Source organism: Simochromis diagramma, unplaced genomic scaffold (genome assembly GCF_900408965.1).
Source record: "Simochromis diagramma unplaced genomic scaffold, fSimDia1.1 OVJJ01000055.1, whole genome shotgun sequence".
Lineage (NCBI taxonomy): Eukaryota > Metazoa > Chordata > Actinopteri > Cichliformes > Cichlidae > Simochromis > Simochromis diagramma.
The window spans coordinates 843,135-865,426 of record NW_024387070.1 but is presented as its reverse complement, the minus strand read 5'-3'; the positions used below and the strand labels follow the sequence as shown (position 1 = coordinate 865,426).

At 44.6% G+C, this 22,292-nt stretch overlaps 2 protein-coding genes across 3 annotated transcripts; both read right to left on the bottom strand.

Moving 5' to 3' along the window:
• Window positions 1-727: 727 nt before the first annotated feature.
• ube2g2 (ubiquitin-conjugating enzyme E2G 2 (UBC7 homolog, yeast)) lies at window positions 728-21,737 on the bottom strand. 2 transcript variants are annotated; one of them, XM_040045344.1, is made up of 6 exons: window positions 13,199-13,366; window positions 11,961-11,996; window positions 11,804-11,849; window positions 6,436-6,554; window positions 1,688-1,828; window positions 728-1,612 (listed from the first exon to the last, which is right to left on the bottom strand). In XM_040045344.1, the coding sequence occupies exons 1-6, from the start codon at window positions 13,239-13,241 to the stop codon at window positions 1,500-1,502; spliced, it is 498 nt and encodes a 165-aa protein (XP_039901278.1). In that variant the 5' UTR covers window positions 13,242-13,366; the 3' UTR covers window positions 728-1,499. The 2 variants fall into 2 exon arrangements, with proteins under 2 accessions (XP_039901278.1, XP_039901279.1); XM_040045345.1 differs by lacking the exons at window positions 11,804-11,849; window positions 11,961-11,996; window positions 13,199-13,366 and adding an exon at window positions 21,732-21,737.
• On the bottom strand, window positions 20,469-21,579 carry LOC120742174 (olfactory receptor 10J5-like). The gene has a single exon (XM_040045317.1). It carries the CDS (start codon window positions 21,432-21,434, stop codon window positions 20,469-20,471), a length of 966 nt encoding a protein of 321 aa, XP_039901251.1. The 5' UTR covers window positions 21,435-21,579.
• Window positions 21,738-22,292: the final 555 nt, after the last annotated feature.

The window sequence follows — 22,292 nt, the reverse complement described above, 5'->3', positions numbered from 1 at the left end:
TCCCTGCGAGCGTCACCCTGCTCTCCAACAACACTGGGCGCTGCCCCTCAGCAGGCTTCCTGAAGTTGGCCAATCAGAAAGTGGACCTTAGTGAGTGGGATGTTAAAGAGAAGCAGCTTGTTTCACAGAGGATGGCGTGTCAGATAAGGATTACTCTGAACTGTGACAGAGTGCCTGACAGAACAGAGCTGGGCTAAGCAGACAGGACCAGGTAATCAGATTACCTGCATGAGCTGTGGGCTGCCTGCGCTCTGTAACTGATGCTGCCTTCCTTTCATGTCTTTATGTCTGAGGCAGGCCCAGACAGGAAGCTGCTGTCATGGCATGTCACCTCCCTCGCCGACCCCTCTCATCTGCACTCGTCCTTTTTATCTGCAGACTTGACTCAGCGCTGACGTGAGCTGAGTCAGAGTCGCGGTGAGGTTAAAACAGACTGATCCGGGATAAGCTCAGGTTTAAATCTGCATGTGATCTCAGACATTTATAGGTGCTTCTGCTTCAGCGGCGCTTCGAGAAAACGCCACTTTATTTAGAAATGTGACATCTGAGCCCTGAAGGTCTGAACCCCAGCACATCACAAAACAGGAAGGTGTCGGGCTCTGGGCCGACACTGGGCTTACATTTCTCAGCTGATATTATTTGAACAAAACTGCAGTGAGAGAAAAAAAGGCAGCTTTATTAAATGTTGGACCTGCTTTCAGATTTAATGAATAACCAGCTCACGCTCTGCTCTTGGTATTTTTTATTAATCGTTTGTTAAATCAGACAAATTCAAAGAAACCCTTCAAACTAAAGCTCTGCGCTCCCGTCAGCTCCTCGGCGAGCTGAACCATCGCGACGTCCTCCTTCAGGAAGACATAAAGTGCATGAAGTCCTGCTGAGAGAAGCCGGCGTGCTTCCGTCCGACCGGACGTCCAGTCCGAGTCCACGTTTATGAACCAGTCAGATCAGAAACGATTTCTCGCCAACAGCAGCAAACGAACAGAAACAGGAAGCAGGAGTCGGGGCGGGGCGGGGTACTGCGGTTGCAGGACTCTTTCGATCCGTCAGCAGTCTGAATCCCTGAACTTTAAACCAGATCGGAATGATGAGAAACTTCCTGGACATCAGACCGGCTCCCCTCTGTGTCGACGACTGTACACTGACAGCACCAGGCGGCACAGCAGGGGGCGCTATGGGACAACAGCTTCAGGTAAAACATCATTTCTATCCTATACAAACAAAGTTTAAATTGATCTTTTCATGAATTTATTGATAAATATTGTCCTGCAGAGGAGACGGACGAGGTATGGCGGCGGCGGCGCCGTTTCTGCTGCTGCTGTCAGAGTGAAGGTGGTGGTGATGTCATCGCGTTTGGTTTGTGTCCTTTGATCGGCTTCCATCCATCAGTTTATGTATTGATCTGTCCATACTGAGCGCCCTGTGTATGTGTGTCTGTCCATGCCATTTGTTTCTGCTGTACACACACACACACAGGGCGCAGGCTGATGACATCATCTCTACAGGCCCAGAGACTTGCGTACGATCTTCTGGGCGAGTTTGTTGAACTGCTCTCGATCTTCCCGCCACATCTTGGAGGCATCGACGTTCGCTCCACTCTCATCGTTGGGCTCTGAGAGGAGAGGACCGAGTACGCAGGTGAAGCATGGTTTACACATGATGACATCACAGAAAGGTGTGTGATTACCTGCCAGCATGCTGACCACAGACAGCAGGATCTTCTCTACACTCTGGACCGGACTCCACCTCTCTGCACTACTCTCATATCCCATCGGATCGTCGCCCGGAGCGTGGAGGATGGAGATACAGACCCGACCGTCCGGATAGACTGAGGAGGAGGAGGAAGATGATTAGTAAGGGAGCACGACTCAGCCCGCCCCTCTGAAAGAATCCAACATATTTAACGACGACCAGTTCAACACACAGGTTTAGTTTGTAATGCCCACAGGTGCGAATGCTGTCAGACTGGTGACCTGTCCAGGTGGACCTGCTGCTGGGACAGGCTCCACCCACCCGACACGCATGGGTGGATGTTTCTGAATGCTGTGAATCTGATTTTAAGACATTTCTGTTCAAACGCTTCATTAAAGCTGAGACCCGCGTGTCGTGTCGTGAGCCTCTCTTTGAGTTTTTGGGATTCATTTTTTTGTAAAAACTTCATTAAACACTTTCAGCGAGGACATATTTGGAAACAGGATGTTCTTTATCTGCTCCTCAAAGTGCCGCCCGGCCATCGAGTCCTCACAGGTGCAGTAGAACAACACCTGACAGGTAAACAAGCCTCCCGTCAGGTGAGGCAGCACTCGGAGGCTATCTGTTTCCATCAAACATCTCGTTGTTATCAGTGTGCAAAGTGCTTCCTGTCGGCTGTCTGACGTTCCTGCTTTGACAGCTGCTGTTTTATCAGCACACAATAGATACGAGAGCCGAGCAATTAATCTGATCATTTCACATTTGAATCTCAGCTTCCAACAATTCAGGAAACAAGATAAAAGTCCTGCTGCAGCTGGAGCCATGCAGGACGGAGAACAACCTTTATATTTATTCGTTCAGATATTTCACATTTCTATGAAACAACAGGTTTGATGCAGAGGAGCTGGGTGGTGCAGACCTACAGACACCTGCTGGCAGCCTGGCACCTGTTCTCACCTGTGCGAGCGGTGCCATGCAGGGCAGATGGTGAGTAAACGTTCAGCTCAGAAAGTTTGAAAACTTTTTCTCTTCTTTTGAAACCTGAGACGTGTTTTTTCCATCACCTTTGAGGAGGTTCAGGCCCGCTCAGTGTTTTCTTCTTCGTGGGTTTCACCTGCGGCGGTTGCAGGCTGTTGATGGATGATCAGACGCTACAGTTGCAGGAGGAAGTTCAGCTCGGGGGCATGCTGGTGCAGGGTGGTGATGATGGGCCAGCAGCGAACAGCTTGTCCTCTAATCAGGACTGAGCGTGCTCAGACTGTTACCCTGCTGTGACATCATGGCTCAGCACTCTAATCACAGCAGTAATGACAGCGCGCTAACAGCATGCTAACAGCATGCTAACAGCACGTTAGCAGCATGTTCACATTAGTGCTGCGTGCTGTGACTGGTCACATGACTGCTTTGAAGTCAAACCGACTCTCAGGAGCTTTGGCCGTTACTGTGACAACGCAGCCTTGTGTCACATGACTGAGGGGGTCACTGCGGTCTGTTTACCTATCAAAACAGACGCAAACCAAGCGTGTTCTGTTCAGGAACCTGAGGCACACCTGGAGTAACTCAGGTGTGCCAGGTGTGTTCAATTAAGTGCACTTAATTGAGTGCGAAAGCGGCTGCTATCCTCTCCAACCTATTCCAGTTTTGAAGTTCAGCTATTGGAACTGACGGGCTCTCGGACCACTTTGTGTGTCGTGGTTTATCGCCCGCCTAAATATCATAAGATGTTTATCTCTGAATTTGCTGATTTTTTGGGATCCGTTCTTTTTAAATATGGTTCTGTTATTATTTCTGGAGATTTTAACATTCATGTCTGCTGTATGAATGACCAATTGGCTAAAGATTTTCTTGTGCTGACTGATTCTTTTAATCTTATTCAGTGGGTGAATGAGCCTACCCATGTTCAAGGCCACACCCTTGATTTGGTTTTTTTCATTCAATGTGGACATTTGCATTAAGGAAATCAGGAATACTGGTCTCTCTGATCATTCCCCGGTCATTTTCGATGTAGACCTGGGTGATACTGGACAATACCTAAACTCTCCTCTTTATCCTACGCGCACTATTAATGCCAATACTGTGGTCAACTTTATTACGTCTTTTGTTAACTCCCCATTTAGTATGCTGGATTGTTCTTCCCCACACACACTTGAGAACTCTACTAATACTCTTTTAACCACCTGTTCCTCGATTCTTAACATTGTTGCACCCATCACAATGAAACGCCCTAGAACTTTCTCACAATGCTGGTTAAATGATTCTGTTCGTGCCCTTCGACGTATATGTCGGCGTGATGAGAGGAAGTGGAGGAGTGATAGACTTCAGTCTTCTTATGATATTTTACGTATTAGCCGCTCGAAGTTCCAAACTGCTGCCAGAACGGCTAAAGCGGCTTTTCTCTCTAAAATTATTTCCACTAATGGTGATAATCCACGAATTCTATTTAAAATTTTTAACTCTGTGGTGAACCCCCGTCCCTCTATACCACTGCTGTCTTCCCCGGGTCTTTGTGGAAAATTCTCAAACTACTTTTTAGATAAAGTTTTATCCCTTAGATCTACTCTTCCTCTGGTGACTGATTGTATGTCTACCCCTGATTGTTCGGCCACTTTTTATCAATTCGAACCCGTTTCTCTCTCCACTCTGAAGCGTCTAATTGATAAATTGAACAATACTAACTGTGTACATGATGCTCTCCCATCCCGTATTGTTAAGGATTGTTTCAGTGTAATTGGACCTTGTTTATTGTCCATATTGAACTTCTCCTTGCTTTCTGGCTATGTACCTTCAGCTCTCAAGCATGCCATAATCCAACCTGTTCTAAAAAAAAGGAACCTTGAGCTTAGTGATTTTGCCAATTTTAGGCCAATTTCTAAGCTTCCCTTTCTGGCTAAAATACTTGAGAAGGTGGTTCTGCTCCAACTGCAGACCTACCTTGATGAGAATAATATAAATGATAAATTTCAATCGGCCTTCAAACAACATCACAGCACAGAATCAGCATTGCTTCGTGTTTTCAATGATCTCCTACTAATGGCTGACAACGGACGCCCCTCAGTCTTAGTGCTTTTGGATCTATCATCGGCATTTGACATGGTTGACCATAATATCTTATTAGCGAGACTTGAGCACACTGTAGGCATCAAGGGCGCTGCCCTGGATTGGTTTAAATCCTATCTCTCCAATCGGCTCTCTACGGTACATCTGGCTACATCCTCTTCCTCGGCTGTACCTGTTTGCTGTGGTGTCCCCCAGGGATCTGTGTTAGGCCCTACCCTTTTCTCATTACACTTGCTTCCTTTAAGTGCTATCTTTGAGAAATACCATATTGCTTATCACTATTATGCAGATGATATCCAGCTCTATTTTGAGCTAAACGACGATCTTGCTCTGTCTCTGAATAGCCTCCGAGAATGCATGTCTGAGGCCAAGAAGTGGTTGTTGTCGAATTCTCTCATCCTTAATGAGAAGAAAACCGAGATTATGATTTTTGGTAGTAACGCCCTTCGTGCCAAACTCCGGGATGCCTTTGGTTTTCTTAGTTGTTCTCTCTCTGATACTGTCAGGAATCTGGGTGTCTTATTTGACAGCTCCTTTTCACTTGACAAACAAGTGTCTGCGGTTGTCAGATCTAGTTTTTACCAGCTTCGTCTTATCTCTAAGGCTAGGCGCTATATCCCGCATAAAGATCTCGAAAAGCTCATCCACGCCTTTGTAACGTCGAGGCTAGACTATTGTAATTCACTTTATTGTGGTCTCCACTCTTCCCTTTTACAGAGATTACAGACAGTTCAGAATGCTGCAGCTCGCATTCTAACTAAAACCAGCAAGTTTGCCCACATTACTCCTGTCCTTGCCGATCTGCACTGGTTGCCTGTCAAATATCATATTCAATTTAAAATTTTGTTGTTTACTTTTAAAATTACTAACAACACTGCACCCAGCTACCTTAAGGACCTTTTAAACCCTTATGCTCCTGCTAGGGCTTTAAGGTCATCGTCACAGTTACTGCTGGCTCAGCCCAGATCTCGACTTAAGACTAGAGGTGATCGATCGTTTGCTCTTGTCGCACCTGTGCTGTGGAACAATCTCCCGATTGGCATCCGGGCATCTGATTCTATTCATTCTTTTAAATCTCAGCTTAAAACATATCTTTTTAAACTTGCCTTCTCCACCTTTTAATTGCTGGTTTGTTTGTTTGTTTGTTTGGTTGCTGTGACCTATTGACCTCTTGTATTAATTCCCTCTTATCTTTCTATTGGTGTCTTTTATTTTGGTGGTACAGCTTTTATCTTGCTATTACCATGTGCTGTAGTCATTCATATTGGTAGCTTTTATCTATGAACATAACTCGTTATTTTTATTTATCCGTTATCAATGTTTGAACCTTTTATTGTTTTATGTAAAGCACTTTGGTATGCCCAAGGCTTTTAATTGTGCTCTATAAATAAAGATTGTTGTTGTTGTTGTTGTTAAGAGTTTGTCTGTTTTCAGGTGAACATGACGGGTTAAAAGCTGAGAGCGAGGCTCTAAACGAGTCTAAAACCGCGGAAACACGAGCTCGTCGCTGCGGTGATTCACTGTGCTGGATTAAAGTGACTGAGAGGGAGAGAGGATAAACATCACATCAGCTTCTCCACAAACACACCTCCAGTCTGAACCGAGCTTTAACCTTCATAAAACCCTGTGAGAACACAAGCTGTCTGTGCAGGTGAGGGGGCGGAGCTCAGCCGCAGGTCGACTTACTGTTGGGGTGAAACATGTCGCAGGTGAACCTCATCTTTGGAGGACTGAGGGGGTAATCGGAGGGGAAGCTGAGGATGGCTGGAAACACTCCGCCTTCGAAGCACGTGTCCTGAGGACCCCTGAAACACACAGGAAGTACATGTGAGACCCAGAGAGCACGAAACCAAAGAGCACCTGAAGAACTTGGAGAACCCGCCTGGATCACCTGTTAGCAGCTGGACGGGTTTTTAAGTTTAATCTGCTGCTCTTTCTGTTCGTCTCTGTAACACCTGTGCACAGGTGACCCTCACTCTGATTTCATGATCCTCTAACAAATTTTTATCTCCCTCGAGAACCTGAAGGAGCAGCTTCAGAACAGGTAATCCCGTCTCTATGAACACATCTGGATGTGAACATCTGCAGGTTTCTGTCCTGTTGACCAATCAGGTGTGAGCAGCCTTGGGAGGCACACAGGTAAAAACAGAGATTAATGTTCCTTGTAAACAAAGACACGTGGAACACGGAGACAGCAAAGCAAACAGGAACATTAACACCTGCTCTCTCCATCAGCACCAGCAGCTAACAAACTCTCATTTCACGTGTTTGTCTTCATGTTTTTCAGACGCCACTCAGATTTGAATATTTGTTGCTGGAAAGCAAAAAGTTTGTTGTTTTTCAACAAAAATGTGTTTGTTGAAAAAAACTAACTTTGTTCTCGAGTCAGAAGAGGGAGATGAACCAACCTGACTCCAAACCCAGCCAGTGTCAGTCTGTGTAAGGAGACAAATACTGACTTACTTCAACATAACGTGGGTCTGATGTTCAGACCAAATGATGAGAAGATCTTAGAAAGAACGCTGGACTGTAAGCATGCTGTGTACATGCTGCTGCTCTGTCTACAGTGACATATACTTTATCTCCTTACTTACTCTTATTGTTGTTATGTTAGTATTGTGTTGTTGCTGTACTTGGTCTCAGCGTACCTTTCTCATGGAAAAACGTCCTGTCAGAAAAAGCGGAGCGGCTCCCCACAGAGCTGTTGGAGTAGTTTCAGTTACTTGGGGAGAACGTCCTGTGGTTCCTTTAGAAGCAGATCTTTGAACCGGCTTGGAGAAGCTGTTCTGCTCCTGCAGCTAGGGCTGTGCGATATGACCAAAATCTCACATCCCGATATAAGACATCTATCGTCCGATAACGATATAAATCACAAAAATGTAACATTTTTTGTAAATTCTGTGAATCTCGGGCAGCTCGACTTGCGTGAAGTGTTTCCAGCTGCGCGTCCTTTACCCGGAGTCGAGTGTTTTAACGATGCATGAAACGATACATTTTTAGACATAAGTTGTAACGGCGCCGTTTTCTTTGTATTTATTACACGGCGTGCTGCGGGGAAAAGCCTGTTCTAACGTTTGAGTCTAAGGTTGACTTTTTAGCACCTGGCGGCTCTTTTTTACTTCTCATCGTAAATAATCTGCTCTTTCACGTGATTCAGTTTATTTTGAAAAGTCTCAACAGGATCTTGAGTTTTATTGTGAAAGGTTTATGTGGAACATAAACAAGCGGACACGCGATGCTGTTACCGTCGCTGTTGCTAACGACAACACATAAAACCAGGCGCTTGTCTGTAGTGTGGTTATATTAAATATAAGAGAAAGAGAGAACTGTAAGAAATGAATATAGCCACTACAGTGACATCAGAACCATGAACAAATATTGCCGTAAACAGTTTATTTTGCGACACCACGAAACAAACGATAGCGTAAAATGAAACGATGGACGCTTTTATATCGTCATCCGATATATATCGTTATATCGAACAGCCCTAGCGGCAGCTGTTTGAAGCTCACCGATCCGTATCAGCTGCAAGGACACGGCGCCGGTATCACAGCGTGTTTATGATCGTTACGCCGTCATGGAGCTTCTGAGTCATCAGAGTTCAAGAGGACGTTTGAATATCTGAGCACATCACAGATCTGAGGTCAGGCAGATCAGCCGATCTGATCGTCTGTCTGCAGATTACTTCGGCTTCACCTCCTCCACCATCAGCCGCTCTAATCACTGACCACACACACTCTGATTGGCTATCTGTGCTACCAATCAGCGCTCGTCTGACGCGTGTTCTTTTATCAGATCTGAGAGCAGTTTGATCAAATCAAAGGGTTTCATCACCTGGATCCAAACAGTGACGCCGCTACAGCTTTATGAATGTAAGGTTTGGAGCGAGTACCTTGCATCACTTTAACTGGCACATCGCTGTCGACCGGGACACAAGGACGCTGACCAGCTGAGGACAAAACAAGTCAGAGCGCCAGAGGTTCAAAGAGCGGAAACAACTGAGCGTCAAAGAGCTCGTATTCACAAGTGGACTCCTGTGGCTGTCTATAAAACACACATGTGTACTGCCTGGTGACTGCACCGAAAACACCAACGGCTCGTCTGTGAGCATACTGGGTCCAGTCTGACACAGGTGGGTGGGCCCCGTCTGACACAGGTGGGCGGGTCCCGTCTGACACAGGTGGGCGGGTCCAGTCTGACACAGGTGGGCGGGTCCAGTCTGACACAGGTGATCCCTGTTTGCGTCTGAAACACCTCCAGCTGTCTATCAGTGTAGGCGGAGCCATGGCAGAGGGTCGGCACGCTCCCAGCAGCTTGTTTCTGAATCTTCGACTAACCAACGAGTCACAAAACAGCCAGCCGTTAAACATGAGCAGGCAGCTCAGACGTCTTCCCATGAAGAAACAGCATCTCAAAGCGCAGCTCAGAGGGCCGACCTGCTCAGGTAATGACCTCGTTAATGATAGGGTGTGGCGCGGTGATGTCATCGGTCAGGGGGATGGCAGGTATGTGGATGGTTGGCCGCAGCACGAGCTGCAGGTTAAATTGAAGGGCAGACTGAAGCTGCTGTCACTCCAACATCTACAACAACAGAAGGCTCCGTTACTAATGACAGACTGAGGGCGCTGCCTTCACTGACATCACGTTCATGTTGGTTTCTTAGGTACAATAACTTCTGGACATCTACTGCAGTCAGGATGTCTACTTTCACACCGAGTACTCAGAGTACACAGCTGTGGGTCCACATCTGGGGTGTTTTAATGGATTTAGATCCACTGTAACTTCTTCCAGTCACAGGTGAAACACCTTCAGCAGATGGTTTTCTGACTCCTTGAAGAGTCTCAGGATCAGCAGATGTTCTCTGCAGCTTGTCGCTTCAGTTCTTGCTGAGACTAATTTTGGTCTGAGACAGCACGAAGCTGCAGCATCTTTAATAACTGATAAGAAATGTTTTTGTCTAACAGCGTATTAAAGAGGACATGAAACACTGAACACATCGAGGCTAATTTACCCCACTGAGCTCTGACTCTGACACACATGTAACTGCTGTGAAGCTGGATTTAACAAATAACAGCTTAAAGTTATAAAAACATGTTTCTGTCAGTACGAACGTGACGTCAGGTGGTTGGTTGGCTGCAGCTAACAGCCTCTCCTCTACACTGTCCTTTACAAACACCAACATCACGGCTAACAGCTGGATTTCCTGTTTCAGTGCAGCTAGCCAAACAGCCACTTCCTGCTACAGACACAGACAGTAAAGTGGACAGTATGTCCACAGTATGTCCTGGTTTCACATAAACTCACTGCTGCAGCACTACAGTGATCCCCTCACACTGATGTTTAGCTTTAATGTCCCTATTTTCCTCTGAGGTATCGATCCTGTCACTAGTTAGCTAACATAAACTAATGTGCGTCTGTTAGCCTCAACCAACCAATCACATGACGTCACGCTCGTACTGACAGAAGATGGTGCTGAACATGACCCGGTGTGTCAGGATCAGTGGGGTAAACATGTTCAGTGTTTCATGTCCTCTTTAAAAACACACCTCACAGTTAAAATGACACTTGAACATCTTTGTTGGTCCTCAGCTGTGTCCACACTTCATGGAGAATGATGCTCCTGGTTGTTTCTGTAGGTAGACCAGGCCTTGGTCTTCAGATTAAGACTTCTCCAACACTCGACATCTTTAAAATCCACCTGAAGACACATTTTTACTCCCCAGCGTTTAAATTTGAACACTTTTGTGTTGTCTTGTTTCCTGCTCTGTTTTCTTCCAGCCATAAATCCACTGACTTGCCTTAACTTTGTGTTAGTGGGGAGCGTACCGATAGCTGTGTTTCATCTCCAACACTTTGAGAACAGCGACACCTTCTGGTCTCACTCGGTCACACTGAACCTGTGAGTTTAGTTGCCATGGTTTACACGTATGAGGGTGACTTCATGACTCAAACTGCAGGTTTTTACTTTCTGAGTTTGGCATAAAGTGTGAAGCAGGTTAAAGAAACAAATACAGAGAGGTGAGCCTGTTACAAACACTAACAGCTGCTAATAAAAGGATCAGACAACTGATCCCAGCAGACGGGAGGTTAAAGCCATGAGGGAGCAGCATTGTTCGCTTTTTAAATGCAATTAGTGCGATTAGTGGATCTATGGAGCTCCGTCGCTGCTTTCATGACTGAGCCTGACCTTTAAGCACTCAGCACAGAAGTGAAAGTAACTCGTTTGTGCAACAGCCAAATTAGACAAATGCTGGTGCTCACAGAAGTGCTTCAGGTGACTGAACTGAGCTATATGATAACCCGACGGGTGGGGCTGAGATAGATTTTGGTCGCTCGACCGGAGATATCGCTAGCTCCGGGACGTCGGGCTAGCAATTTTGCGAGCCCTGGACTGCTTCAAGCTGATAGTAAAAGCAACAAACTCAAATAACCACTCATAACAACCGAGGTATGCAGAAAAGCACCCCTGAGCCTTAGAACAGATGATCTACAGCAGCAGAAGACCACACCGGTGCCACTCCCACCAGCTAAAGGACATTTTATACCTGCTACGCGCTGCTTTGCAAACAGCACCTTACAACAGAGCAGCGTGGGAAAGGACAGAAGGAGCAGGTAACTGGCTCTTTAAGAACAGGAAGTGGAGGATACAGTTCACTCAGACTCACCAAAACCGGACAGCAGAAGATAAAAAACGCTGGTTGCTCTGATGAGTCTCGATTCCTGCTGCTACATTCTGAGTTTGGCGTTAACAACCTGAAAGCAGGGATCCTCCTTTGCTTCAGATTCACATCGACAGATTCATGGATGCACCAGCATCATGAGGTCATGATGATGTCATGTCCACATAAACCAAAACCTGTGATGCTTGTATAACCCAGTTGAAGCCAAGCACCTAAGAGTTAAAGGAGCTCTAACCCAGTACTAGTGAACTGTACCGAATAAAGTGGCTGTGAGAGTCCAGTTATAACTGACACATACACAATAACACTCCAAAACAAATACAAACACCCAAAAATGACTCAAACGTGTGTTTCCATGGAGACGGGGTACTCACATGATGAGAGCCTCCCACTCGAAAAAGTTCTCCTCGTTCACTGGACCTGCACAGCAAACACAAACTCTTTAAATCTCGGGTGTCTGACTGTTGGAACAACACGCTGAACATCTGAAGACACATCTGCAGAAGCTACAGATGTGTTCTGGTGTCTCACCTGCCACGATGCCCTCAGGTGGGTTCAAGGTCAGCTCTGAAACACAAACACAGAAAGATGAGTGACCTTTGACCTCTGCTGTGATCCGGTCTCAGTCACATTTTTAAACAGCTGATAGATTGTTTGCTTTCCCATGTTGAAGAAATGATTAACATTTATTCATTTAAAAACAGCCTAAAGCAAGAAAGCAGTTATAAAAGACTTCCCAATTATCTTAAATACCAATCAGATTTACCACAATGATCTATGTCGAACTGTTTATCCATAACTGTAAATCTGCAAGTTAGAACACTTATACACAACATAATACAACAGTAATTACCCCTAACCTGTAAAGTTGCAATTGTTATACATAGCTCTACGTATACACCATAATATATACTCTGTATATATTATCACTGTGACAGTGTTGCAACTACTTGCACTTTAAATTCTGTTTACACCCACATAAACTACAAGATTCACAAAGCACTGTTTGTGTGTTTTACTTTCTTTTAGGGAACGTGCAAACTAAGAATTTCATTGCTCTGCGTAACCATTTGTGTTTTGCGGTGTACATGACAATGAAGTTCTTGAATCTTGAATGAATCGACTAATCTATGCAGAATTCACATTATTACACAAGATTAAAGTGTAGCAGCCTGAAATGAGCGCATTAAATAAATGACAGGCCTAAATATGAATGTGTACCGAGGCTAATCCCCCAGTTCAAGTTCTTATCGTTAGCCCTCAGTGCACCAAATTACATTTAAAAACCTTCAAATTTATCACTTTCAGAAAAGGCAAATCAGCCGCCGTGTCAGTGCAGCGCTGAAGCCTCGCAGCGAGTTTTCCACCTGCGCTCTGTGTTCCTGTAACCAACAGATAAACATGATGTTCGCACTTTGTGTTCATTTAACATACTTTAGAAAAGCTTTGAAAGTTACATCACGGCAGCTATATGGAACATTCTGGATAACGCCACAAACACATTATATAAGCTCCAAATTATACCGCGGTTTAAACTGCAGGTGGACAAAGCCGACACCGGATTATTCACACTGTCCAGATATTCATCAGGTTATCGGTTTGAGTCGCAGGTACAGAAGAACAAACGCGGACAGCGAAGAAAAGCTCAAATCGACCGAACTTTTAACGAGTTTCGTACAGAGATACAGGCGCTAGCGGAGCTGTTAGCTTAGCATGCTAGCTAACATTAAAAGACCTCCCATTGGCTGAAAGCGGCTCGCGTTACTCACGTTTGTACTCGGCCATAAGTCTCTTGAGCGCTGTGCCAGCCATCGTGTTTACCGGAGAAAATAACAAACAAACAAATAAACAAAAGTGGCTCAGTTTCTCAGGTTCTCACAGAGCAACGGACCAACAGCTGATCCGACTGAGCATGCGCAAAACGTGTTTCAGTTTGCGTGTCAGCAGACAGCGCACCCTGTCGACAAAAATAAAAACAATTCATTTAAAAACAAATAAAAAATAATTAATGTTTAATAATTAAGCTCATTTGTTTAATTGTAAACTTAATTTTACTCAGGTAAATGTTTTTGTGCCTTTAATAAATGTTATATAGTCTTTTTATTCAATTTTGTCTTTATTTAATTTAATTTATGTATGTAATTGATTTCCTTACCTGGATGACTGAGAATCAAGATGTATGCATGTAATAATAAGTTACGGTCTAACTGTGCCACGGTCTAAATGTGCCACAGCAGATGTGTTTTGTTGTTGTTGTTGAATACTCAAATACATAAATAATAAAATAAACAAATAAATTAAATTCAAGTCAACTTTATTTATACAACGCCAAATCACAACAACAGTCACCTCAGGGTGCTTTATATTGTAAGGTAGACCCTATAATAATACATACAGAGAAAAACCCAACAATCATATGACCCCCTATGAGCAGTGGGAAGGCCATGGTGGGAAGGAAAAACTCCCTTTTAACAGGAAGAAACCTCCCAGGCTCAGGGAGGGGCGGGGCCATCTGGACCCACTGGTTGTGGTGAGAGAAGGATGACAGAATGGTGTGAAAGAGAGATTAATAACAAGTGTGATTTAGTGCAGAGAGGTCTGTTAACACATAGTGAGTGAAGAAGTGTCTGACAGCGAATGACTGCCTGGAAATAGTGCCACATGTGAAAAGTGGCACTATTAACCAAGGTTAATAGTGCCAAGTATGTAAAACTGGTGGTGTTCAGAGGGCCCGGTGGCGCCAGTGTCCGGCAGCCTCGCCTCTGTCAGTGCGCCCCAGGGCAGCTGTGGCTACAATGTAGCTGCCATCTCCAGTGTGTGAATGTGTGTGTCAATGTGTGGATGACTGGACGTGTAAAGCGCTTTGGGGTCCTTAGGGACTGAGTAAAGCGCTATACAAATGCAGGCCATTTACCATTTACCAAAAGTGATGATTTCCTGTTTTTCTCTTTTTACTTGTAATGACTCATTGGTCTGTGTGACCTTTGACCTAAGAGTGCAGTTTCCAGACTGTTTTTAAAATATTCAAACTATAATCGGCAGTCAGAACTCAACTTTGTTACTTTATACAGTGAGAAAGTTCTGTGGCCTGAATATTGAACTGCTGGATTTTGCCTATATTATCTGCCGAGGGGTGTTTTTATCTGTTATTGTTGTTGCTGTGTGCAAATGCTGCAACTGCACACAGCTGCCACATCAGAACGTGCTGCAGTAAGTTCCTCTTTATCAGGAAGTCTAGTTCAAGGCCCTCTGCTGCCTCCCCCCAACAAGATGTAGATGAACTAAAGAGCATAAAAAGAAAATGAATGTTGATTACACAACAAATATTTATGACCTTTTCTCTGATTATGTTTTTTTGGGTGAACAGTCCTGCTTTTCTTTTGCAGCCCTACTGAGCTTCCAATCATGAGGCTTGACTCACACTGACTGTTTTATTGTTACAGTTTAAAACTCCTCAAGGTGAATGTTGTTGCGATTTGGGGCTACGTAAATAAAGCAGAATGGAATTGAAATCAGTAAACATGATAATGTTCTGAAACAGTTGCATTATCAAACAGATCTGTTATACGCTGCTTGACGATAAATCTAAATTAATCTAATTCTAAAGGAGGTCTGATCCTAATCACTGATCTGAGGGTCTCTATGGTTTTACAGACAAACAGCAGCAGCTTTGTGTCTCAGCAGCTGCATCTTGACAGCGTGTTTGGGGACCTCAAATTAAAATGTAATGATGTAATAATATCAACAGTTAAACAATCATTTTTGGCATCAAATATGAATTATAGTCTTTAAAGAATCAGCATTAAACTCATCAGTATTTAAAATATCGCTGTTAAATTATATAGTCAATATTGTAGTCATCAGTGTTCAAAATTAACATTAAATCACTGAATGCTGATAACACGAATGTTAAAGTATTAAAAAGTAAATCATTAAATGTATTATACTCAATAACAAAATGATCAGTTTTTTAAAAACTGAGTCATCATTTAAATGATCAATATTCAAATATTCTTTAAAGGATCAAAGTTTAAATTATTAACATTGAAGTTTCATGTTAAGCAGAAAAGAAAAAAACACACATCTGAAACACAAAAACCATCACAAATCTCAGACATTTCACAGAAATATCAGATGTAAATTATAGTCAGTTATTTTTCAAACAATAAGAAGTAAAATGAAAATATCATAGAAATGATCTCTGTATGAATAGACTTCAGGTTTAAATCTGTTTGGAGGTAAAAATCAATCAGAAATTCAAACAAACACGAAACCTTAAACAGTGTATGGATAATTATATAAACGATGGTTGCAACCAACACATCACCCAGCTGTTTTTTAAAGTGATCATAAACTTTTCACAGACACAAAGCACTATACAACAAAACAGAGTAAAACAAGTCGGATTAAAATATAATAGAAAATTAATGTGCCATTAACAGCCATACAAAAGCACAGAATAATGTAAACAAGCATTTTAATAACAGCAACTATCAGTAAAAGTCTCAACTGAAGACCTGGTTAAGCAAAAACAGAAATTAACTGCTTTAAGGTCTCCAGAGTCAGATAAATGTAATTGTAGAGGCAGACTGCTCCATAACCTTGGTGCCACAAACTACGGAGCTCTGTTGCCCTCAGTCTTTACCCTCGTACAAGGAAGAACTAACAAACTCTGAACCTGTGATTGGAAACTGTAAGCAGCAGCGTGCTTAGTAAGAAACTTGGATAGAACATCTTGGTCCTGGCTCAGGTGATCTGTAGTAAATCTACTAGAAAGATCTACTAAGACCAAGTGTAGAGAATTTAAGAAAGGAGTATGTGTGCTTGCTAGGGTTACCAGGGCCCCACCCTGGAGCCAGGCCTGGGGAGGGTGCCAGGCCTTAGTCCGTGGGGCCTGGCAGAGGACAGCCCGAAAAAAGGACATGGGCCCATCCTGCTGCAGGTCCACCACCCACAGGAGGCAGCATAGGCGGTGCGTTGTGTGCTGGGTGGCGGCCACTGGTGGACCGATCCCTGGCTACCAAGGCTGGCAATCAGGACATGGAATGTCACCTCTCTGGTGGGGAAGGAGCCTGAGTCTGTGCGTGAGGTTGAGAGGTACCGAGGTACCTAAACGTATAGTGAGGGTGCGCTGGGAACGCCTTGCAGAGGCCCCGGTCCACAAGATCTTCAATGCACAGCTCCACCAGAGCTTCCACAGCATTCTGAGGGAGACTGGGGATATTGAGTCCAAATGGACCATGTTCAGCACCTTCATTGCAGAAGCTGCTGCACTGAGCTGAGGTGAGGTGGTTGGTGCCTGTCATGGTGATAACCCCCGAACCAAATGGTGGACACCAGAGGTGAAGGGAGCCACCGGGCTGAAGAAGGAGTCCTATCGGGCTTGGTTAGACTGTGGGACTTCGGAGGCAGCTGAGAGGTACCAGGCCAAGCTGAACGCATCTCAGGAGGGGAAAGTGGTGTTCTACCTGCCCTGTGTACAGTGCAGGTGAAGCACTGCTGACTTCGACAGAGAAAATTGTCGGGCGGTGGAAGGAATACTTCAAGGACCTCCTTAATCCCACTGGCATGTCTTCTGTGGTGGAAGAGTCTGGGGACGCGATGGATGACCCGCCAATCTCTGGGGGCGAGGTCACTGAGGCAGTTAAACAACTGCTTGGTGGCAGAGCCCCTGGGGTGATTGAGGTCCGCCCCGAGTTCCTGAAGGCTCAGGATGTTATAGGGCTGTCCTGGTTGACACACGTCTGCAATGTTGCGTGGAGATTATGGGCAGTACCTCTGGATTGGCAGACCGGGATGGTGGTTGCCATCTTTAAGAAAGGGGACTGGAGGGTGTGTTCCAACTACAGGGGGATCACACTCCTCAGCCTCCCTCCCTAGGAAAGTCTATACCAGGGTGCTGGAAAGGAGAGTCAGTCTGTTAGTCAAACCTCGGATACAGGAGGAATAATGCAGTTTTCGTCCTGGTCGTGGAACAATGGACCAACTCTTCATCCTCTCGAGGAGTTTTCCCAACCAATCTTACATGTGTTTTGTGGACTTGGAGGAATTCGACTGTGTCCCTGAGAGATGCTCTGGGAGTATACGGTGTCTGGCCCATTGCTACGGGGGATACGATCCTACATTTATATACAATACAACCGTTGCAAGAGCTTGGTCCGCATAGCCGGCAATAACTCAGACTTGTTCTCGGTGGATGAGGAAGGAAAACAGGGGGCCAGAAAGTCCAAAACACAGTTCTAGGGTTCAGCCTAGTCATGGGGAAAGCACAGGGAACCAGACACTTTAGGGGCCAGCCAGGATGCCAGTGACATAGACACAGCACCTCAATGGACAGGTCAAGAGACCAGCAAGCTAGACCCTCTAGCGACTTGCCTGGAGGTTGGTGTTGGCAAAGGTTACAGGAGACTGATGATGATGATGGCAATAAAGACCTTCTGGTGGCATGACCAGCGAGAGATGGCAGAGCGCCTAAGGAGGCCAGACAGGATGCCGCAGCAGTGAGTGGAGTCCTTCAGGAGGTTTGGGAGGTTGGTGACAGATTTGACCCCTCAGGATGCTTGGCAGGATGCAGACAACGGCATCAAGGGAGGAGACCCTCTGGATGCTTGGATTGAAACTGTTGTAGGTGGAGGTGACAGGACACCACTGGTGGCTTAGCTGGGGGTCAATAACATTGATGAGGGCCCTCAGAAGACTTGGCACCAGGCAGGCAACAACAGAGGAGGTGGGTGTAAGTCTATGTAGCAGAGGCCCAGAGGTGACACAGGAGCCATTTGCTCTGATTCAGGCAGGGCGGGAGTCACTCATTCTGGACTTTTTGGATTGGTTTGGATAAATGCATTTATTTGTCGGTTGCAGTTGTCTGCAACTGAGATGACAAACCTTGCTGACCGTACATACAATACACAACTTCACACTGGGGCGTCAGGTCAGGCTAGGTAGCAAAAGGAAAAAACAATGAAATGTGTAAAACTAAAGGTCAGATCAGGAGAAAAAAGAATTTCTGCTCATAATGATCCTTAGACGGAGTCAGCATGAGGAGAAGACAAAAACTCCAGCACATATCATCACATCATAACACCCTAAAAACACAAGACAAACAACATACCAAAGGTAGCCGAATGAAAGATGATGGATATGCTGTCTTGTTGAAAATGTAATTTATTTAAAATACTATTGGCTAGCAGCAGAAAGGCCATAACCCAAAGATGGCTAAAGGCTGACCCTCCAACTCTGGCCCAGTGGTTTGGGATAGTGAAAGAAATTTTTGGAATGGAGAGGCTTACCTTTGCCCTTAGACGAGCTCGAGAAATTCAAGAAGCTCTGGGAAAATGGATTGTGTATAATTAAATATTACCATGATGTATGTAGATACTAATGTGGAGACTGTGTACGTCTTCCATGCTGACCTAATGTTTTGTATTCTCATACTGTAAATTAATAAATAAAAAGTTATAAAAAAAAGAAAAAAGGATATGCTGTCTTGGTGAGAAGAGGGTGTCAACTGCATTAAGGGACCAGTTGATCAAATCCATAGTTCTTCTTTAGGTTTTAGCTCTGGTGAAGAGGGACCCAAGAGCTCTGGACCCTCTGGTTCAGGCCCAAGCTGCTCAGCAGGGCCCATGGAAATCTCTGGCCTCTCTGCATTCTCGGGACACTGAAGATTCAGGATGCGGAGGCTGGGACTGCTCAGCACACTCAGGGTGCTCTTGGTGCTCAGAGGACTGTGGTTGCTCAGCAGGGCAAGAAATCTCTCTGATGACTGAGGCTGCTTAGCAAATCTCACAGCTGACTCTGACAACTGGGAGTGGCAGAGCTACAACATATACCATATACAAACAGTATCTGAGCCATGAACAGCCTAGGGAACCACCTAGAGGTCTGGTGTGGTGCTTCTGCACTTGCAGACTGGGGTGGTGGTTCCCATCTTTAAGATGGGGGACCAGAGTGTTGTCTCCAACTACAGGGCATAGAAATACAAATAACATTCAATTCAATTAAAATCTACGTTCCTACCCCTCACTTCTGGAGAGGAAAAGCCATCCATAAGTTGAACCTTGGATATAAGAGGAACAATGCTGTTTTTATCCTGATCACAAAACACTGAACCAGCTCTTTATATTCCCAACCAGTCTACATTTGTTTTTGTAGCCATTTGATCCTTCAGAGCCATTTGTTCCCTTTATAGTGCTGGACTCCTCCAGAGCTGCCCTGTGTCACTAACTCATAGGTCTCTGTGCATGCGCAATCATCCAGGTAGCATTTTCAGATGAACAGAATCAACTTTCTGGGACTCTGTTCATAGTTTTTAGGCTTTCACTTTGTTGGCCTAAAAATCACACAGCTGCTTTTTGGAGATGATGTATTTCTGCTAGATTCGAGGTTCTTTATTTGTCACATGCATAGTTATACGAGTACAACACGCAGTGAAATGTATCCTGATACGCTCCTCGACTGTGCAAAGACAGATAACATTATATACATTAAGCGAATAGGAGGACATTATATAAGTGAATTATGTACTTTAAGTGAATTAAATAAAACAAGTAAATCTAGAAACAATCTAGAAATGAAAAATCTGAAAAATGTACATTGTGCAGGTGGGATGTACTAATAAGTCCTGTCTCTGACACTTATGGATGCTGTGTGTGTGTGTGTGTGTGTGTGGGGGGCGGCAGGGACACACTGGAGAGATTTTATCTCTCGGCTGGCCTGGGAACGCCTTGGTGTTCCTATGGATTAGCTGGAAGAGGTGACTGGAACAGGGAACTCTGGGGTCCTTAGGCTGCTGACCCTGTGACCCGTAAAGGGATAAGTGGAAAAATGGATGGATGTATATCCAACTATGATCACCAGCTTTCCAATGTTATTTTTATGTATCTGTTTTGTTTAAAATACAACTTTTTGCATTGCAGATTCTTTATTTTTCTTCTATATGTTTTATCAAGTGATTTAACATCTTTTAAAGGAAAATAGCAGCAGTTTTAAAGTCTGTAAGTCTAACAGAGACCAGAACTCAGGATCCGGTTCGGTGGGTCAATCAGCTCTCTGGCAGCCCAGCAGCCTCCTCAGCTGAGCCCTGATCTCTGTCACCTTTAGGCCATACACCACCGGGTTGAACACAGTCGGGATCATCACCTGGAAGATGGAGGTGAGGACGGAGGCTGTGGGCTGACTGCCGGCCTGTAGGCGACGCTGCAGCACCTCCACCCCGGAGCTCACGCTGTAGCTACAGAAGACGAGCAGGTGCGGCAGGCACGTGCTCAGTGCTTTGCTGCTGAAGCTGCGCGAGCGCCGCAGGCAGATGGACAGGACGGCGCTGTAAGAGAAGAGCACAAAGATGGCGGGCAGCAGGACAGTAGCTACGATGACCGAGAGGTTGTAGACTTCGCTCAGCAGTGTCTCACGACCACCACAGCTCAGACTGACCAGGCTGTAGATGTCGCAGTAGATCCTGCTGAGCTGCGAGCGGCAGAGCGGCAGACGGCTCGCCAGCAGCACCGCAGTGCCGACCAGCCCGACAGGCAGCAGCCAGCAGAGCAGCAGCAGTGCCAGCACTGTGGCTGGAGACATGACAACGGTGTAGAGCAGCGGGCGGCAGATGGACACATACCGGTCAAAAGACATGGCTGCTAGCAGTAGGAAGCTGGAGGTGCCCAATGAATATAAAAGCCAGGCCTCACACATGCACACACGCAGGGTCACCTGCACTGAGCGGACCCCTCTCAGCAGGTCCACCAGAAGTTTGGGGTAAAACACCGTGCTGCCCGCCACAGAGTTCATCAGCACAGCCGTCACAAACACAAACATGGGGCGGTGGAGGCTCCGCTGGGAGCAGATCACGTAGACCACCAGGCTGTCGCTGCACAGCATGAACAGGTAGGCGCACAGGAAGAAGAAGAAGAAGAAGAGCCGCTGATTGGACAGCTGCGCCAGGCCGTCCAGGGTCACTGATGTCACCAGGATGGGCAGTGAGGTCACGTTTACCCCTGCTGACATCATCGGGGGAGACACAACAATCTGAGGGAGGTGTCAGCTGACAGAAAGCTCTGGAACAGCTGCACACAAGTTTAAACCATCAAATCAAAAACAGAAGCAGAAAAAATATTGGTTCAATATCAGATCATCAATTTGCAATTTATCATCAAATGAATACTTATTTGACTCAAAAACATATAAAATGTTACCATTCAAATGATCATTGTTGAAATACTGAAAACCGACACGTAAATCAAAATCATCAGAGTTTAAAATGTGTTTGAATCATTCAGACTGAACTGTTAACATTTTATCATTTACATGATCAGGATCATATAATCATTACAGAGCGAACGATCAACTAAATCAACATTTAATGTTGTAATAATAATGTTTACATTTTGAATTTCACATTACTGCTTTTCAAGAAAACATTTAAATCATCAATATTAAAAGATCAACATCTAAAATCAGATGCAATGACACAATTACCATCAACACTTCAAGAATTATTTCTCAGATTTTGGATTAGGAATGTCTGAAGAATAAAAATATAAATTATAGACTTTAAAGAAGCAGAGATGCAATCAACATTTTTAAATTGTAGTGTTAATATTGTTATCATCAGTATTAAAAAGAATATTTAAAACAATAATCCAACTTTAAATGATCAAAAGTAAAATCATTGTTTTTAGGTGTTTAAGTCATTAGAATTATCAGTGTTTATAATAAAGTCACCATTTAAATGATCAATGTTCAAATATTCAAATGATCAGTGTTTAAAGTATCAAAGTGATCAAAGGTTAAATTATTAACATTGAAGTTATCAAGGTTTAAGTCCCTGTTTTAATTATGCAAATGTCTGTTTAAATGTGTAATAAT

Excerpts from the sequence above, each read along its gene's own strand:
- ube2g2 (XM_040045344.1), bottom strand. The coding sequence starts at position 13,241 with ATGGCTGGCACAGCGCTCAAGAGACTTATGGCCGAGTACAAAC. Across the intron at positions 11,850-11,960 it reads ACCTGAGGGCATCGTGGCAG|GTCCAGTGAACGAGGAGAAC; the intron begins GTGAGACACCAG and ends TTTGCTGTGCAG. Across the intron at positions 6,555-11,803 it reads GAGTGGGAGGCTCTCATCAT|GGGTCCTCAGGACACGTGCT; the intron begins GTGAGTACCCCG and ends TGTGTGTTTCAG.
- LOC120742174 (XM_040045317.1), bottom strand. The coding sequence starts at position 21,434 with ATGATGTCAGCAGGGGTAAACGTGACCTCACTGCCCATCCTGGTGACA.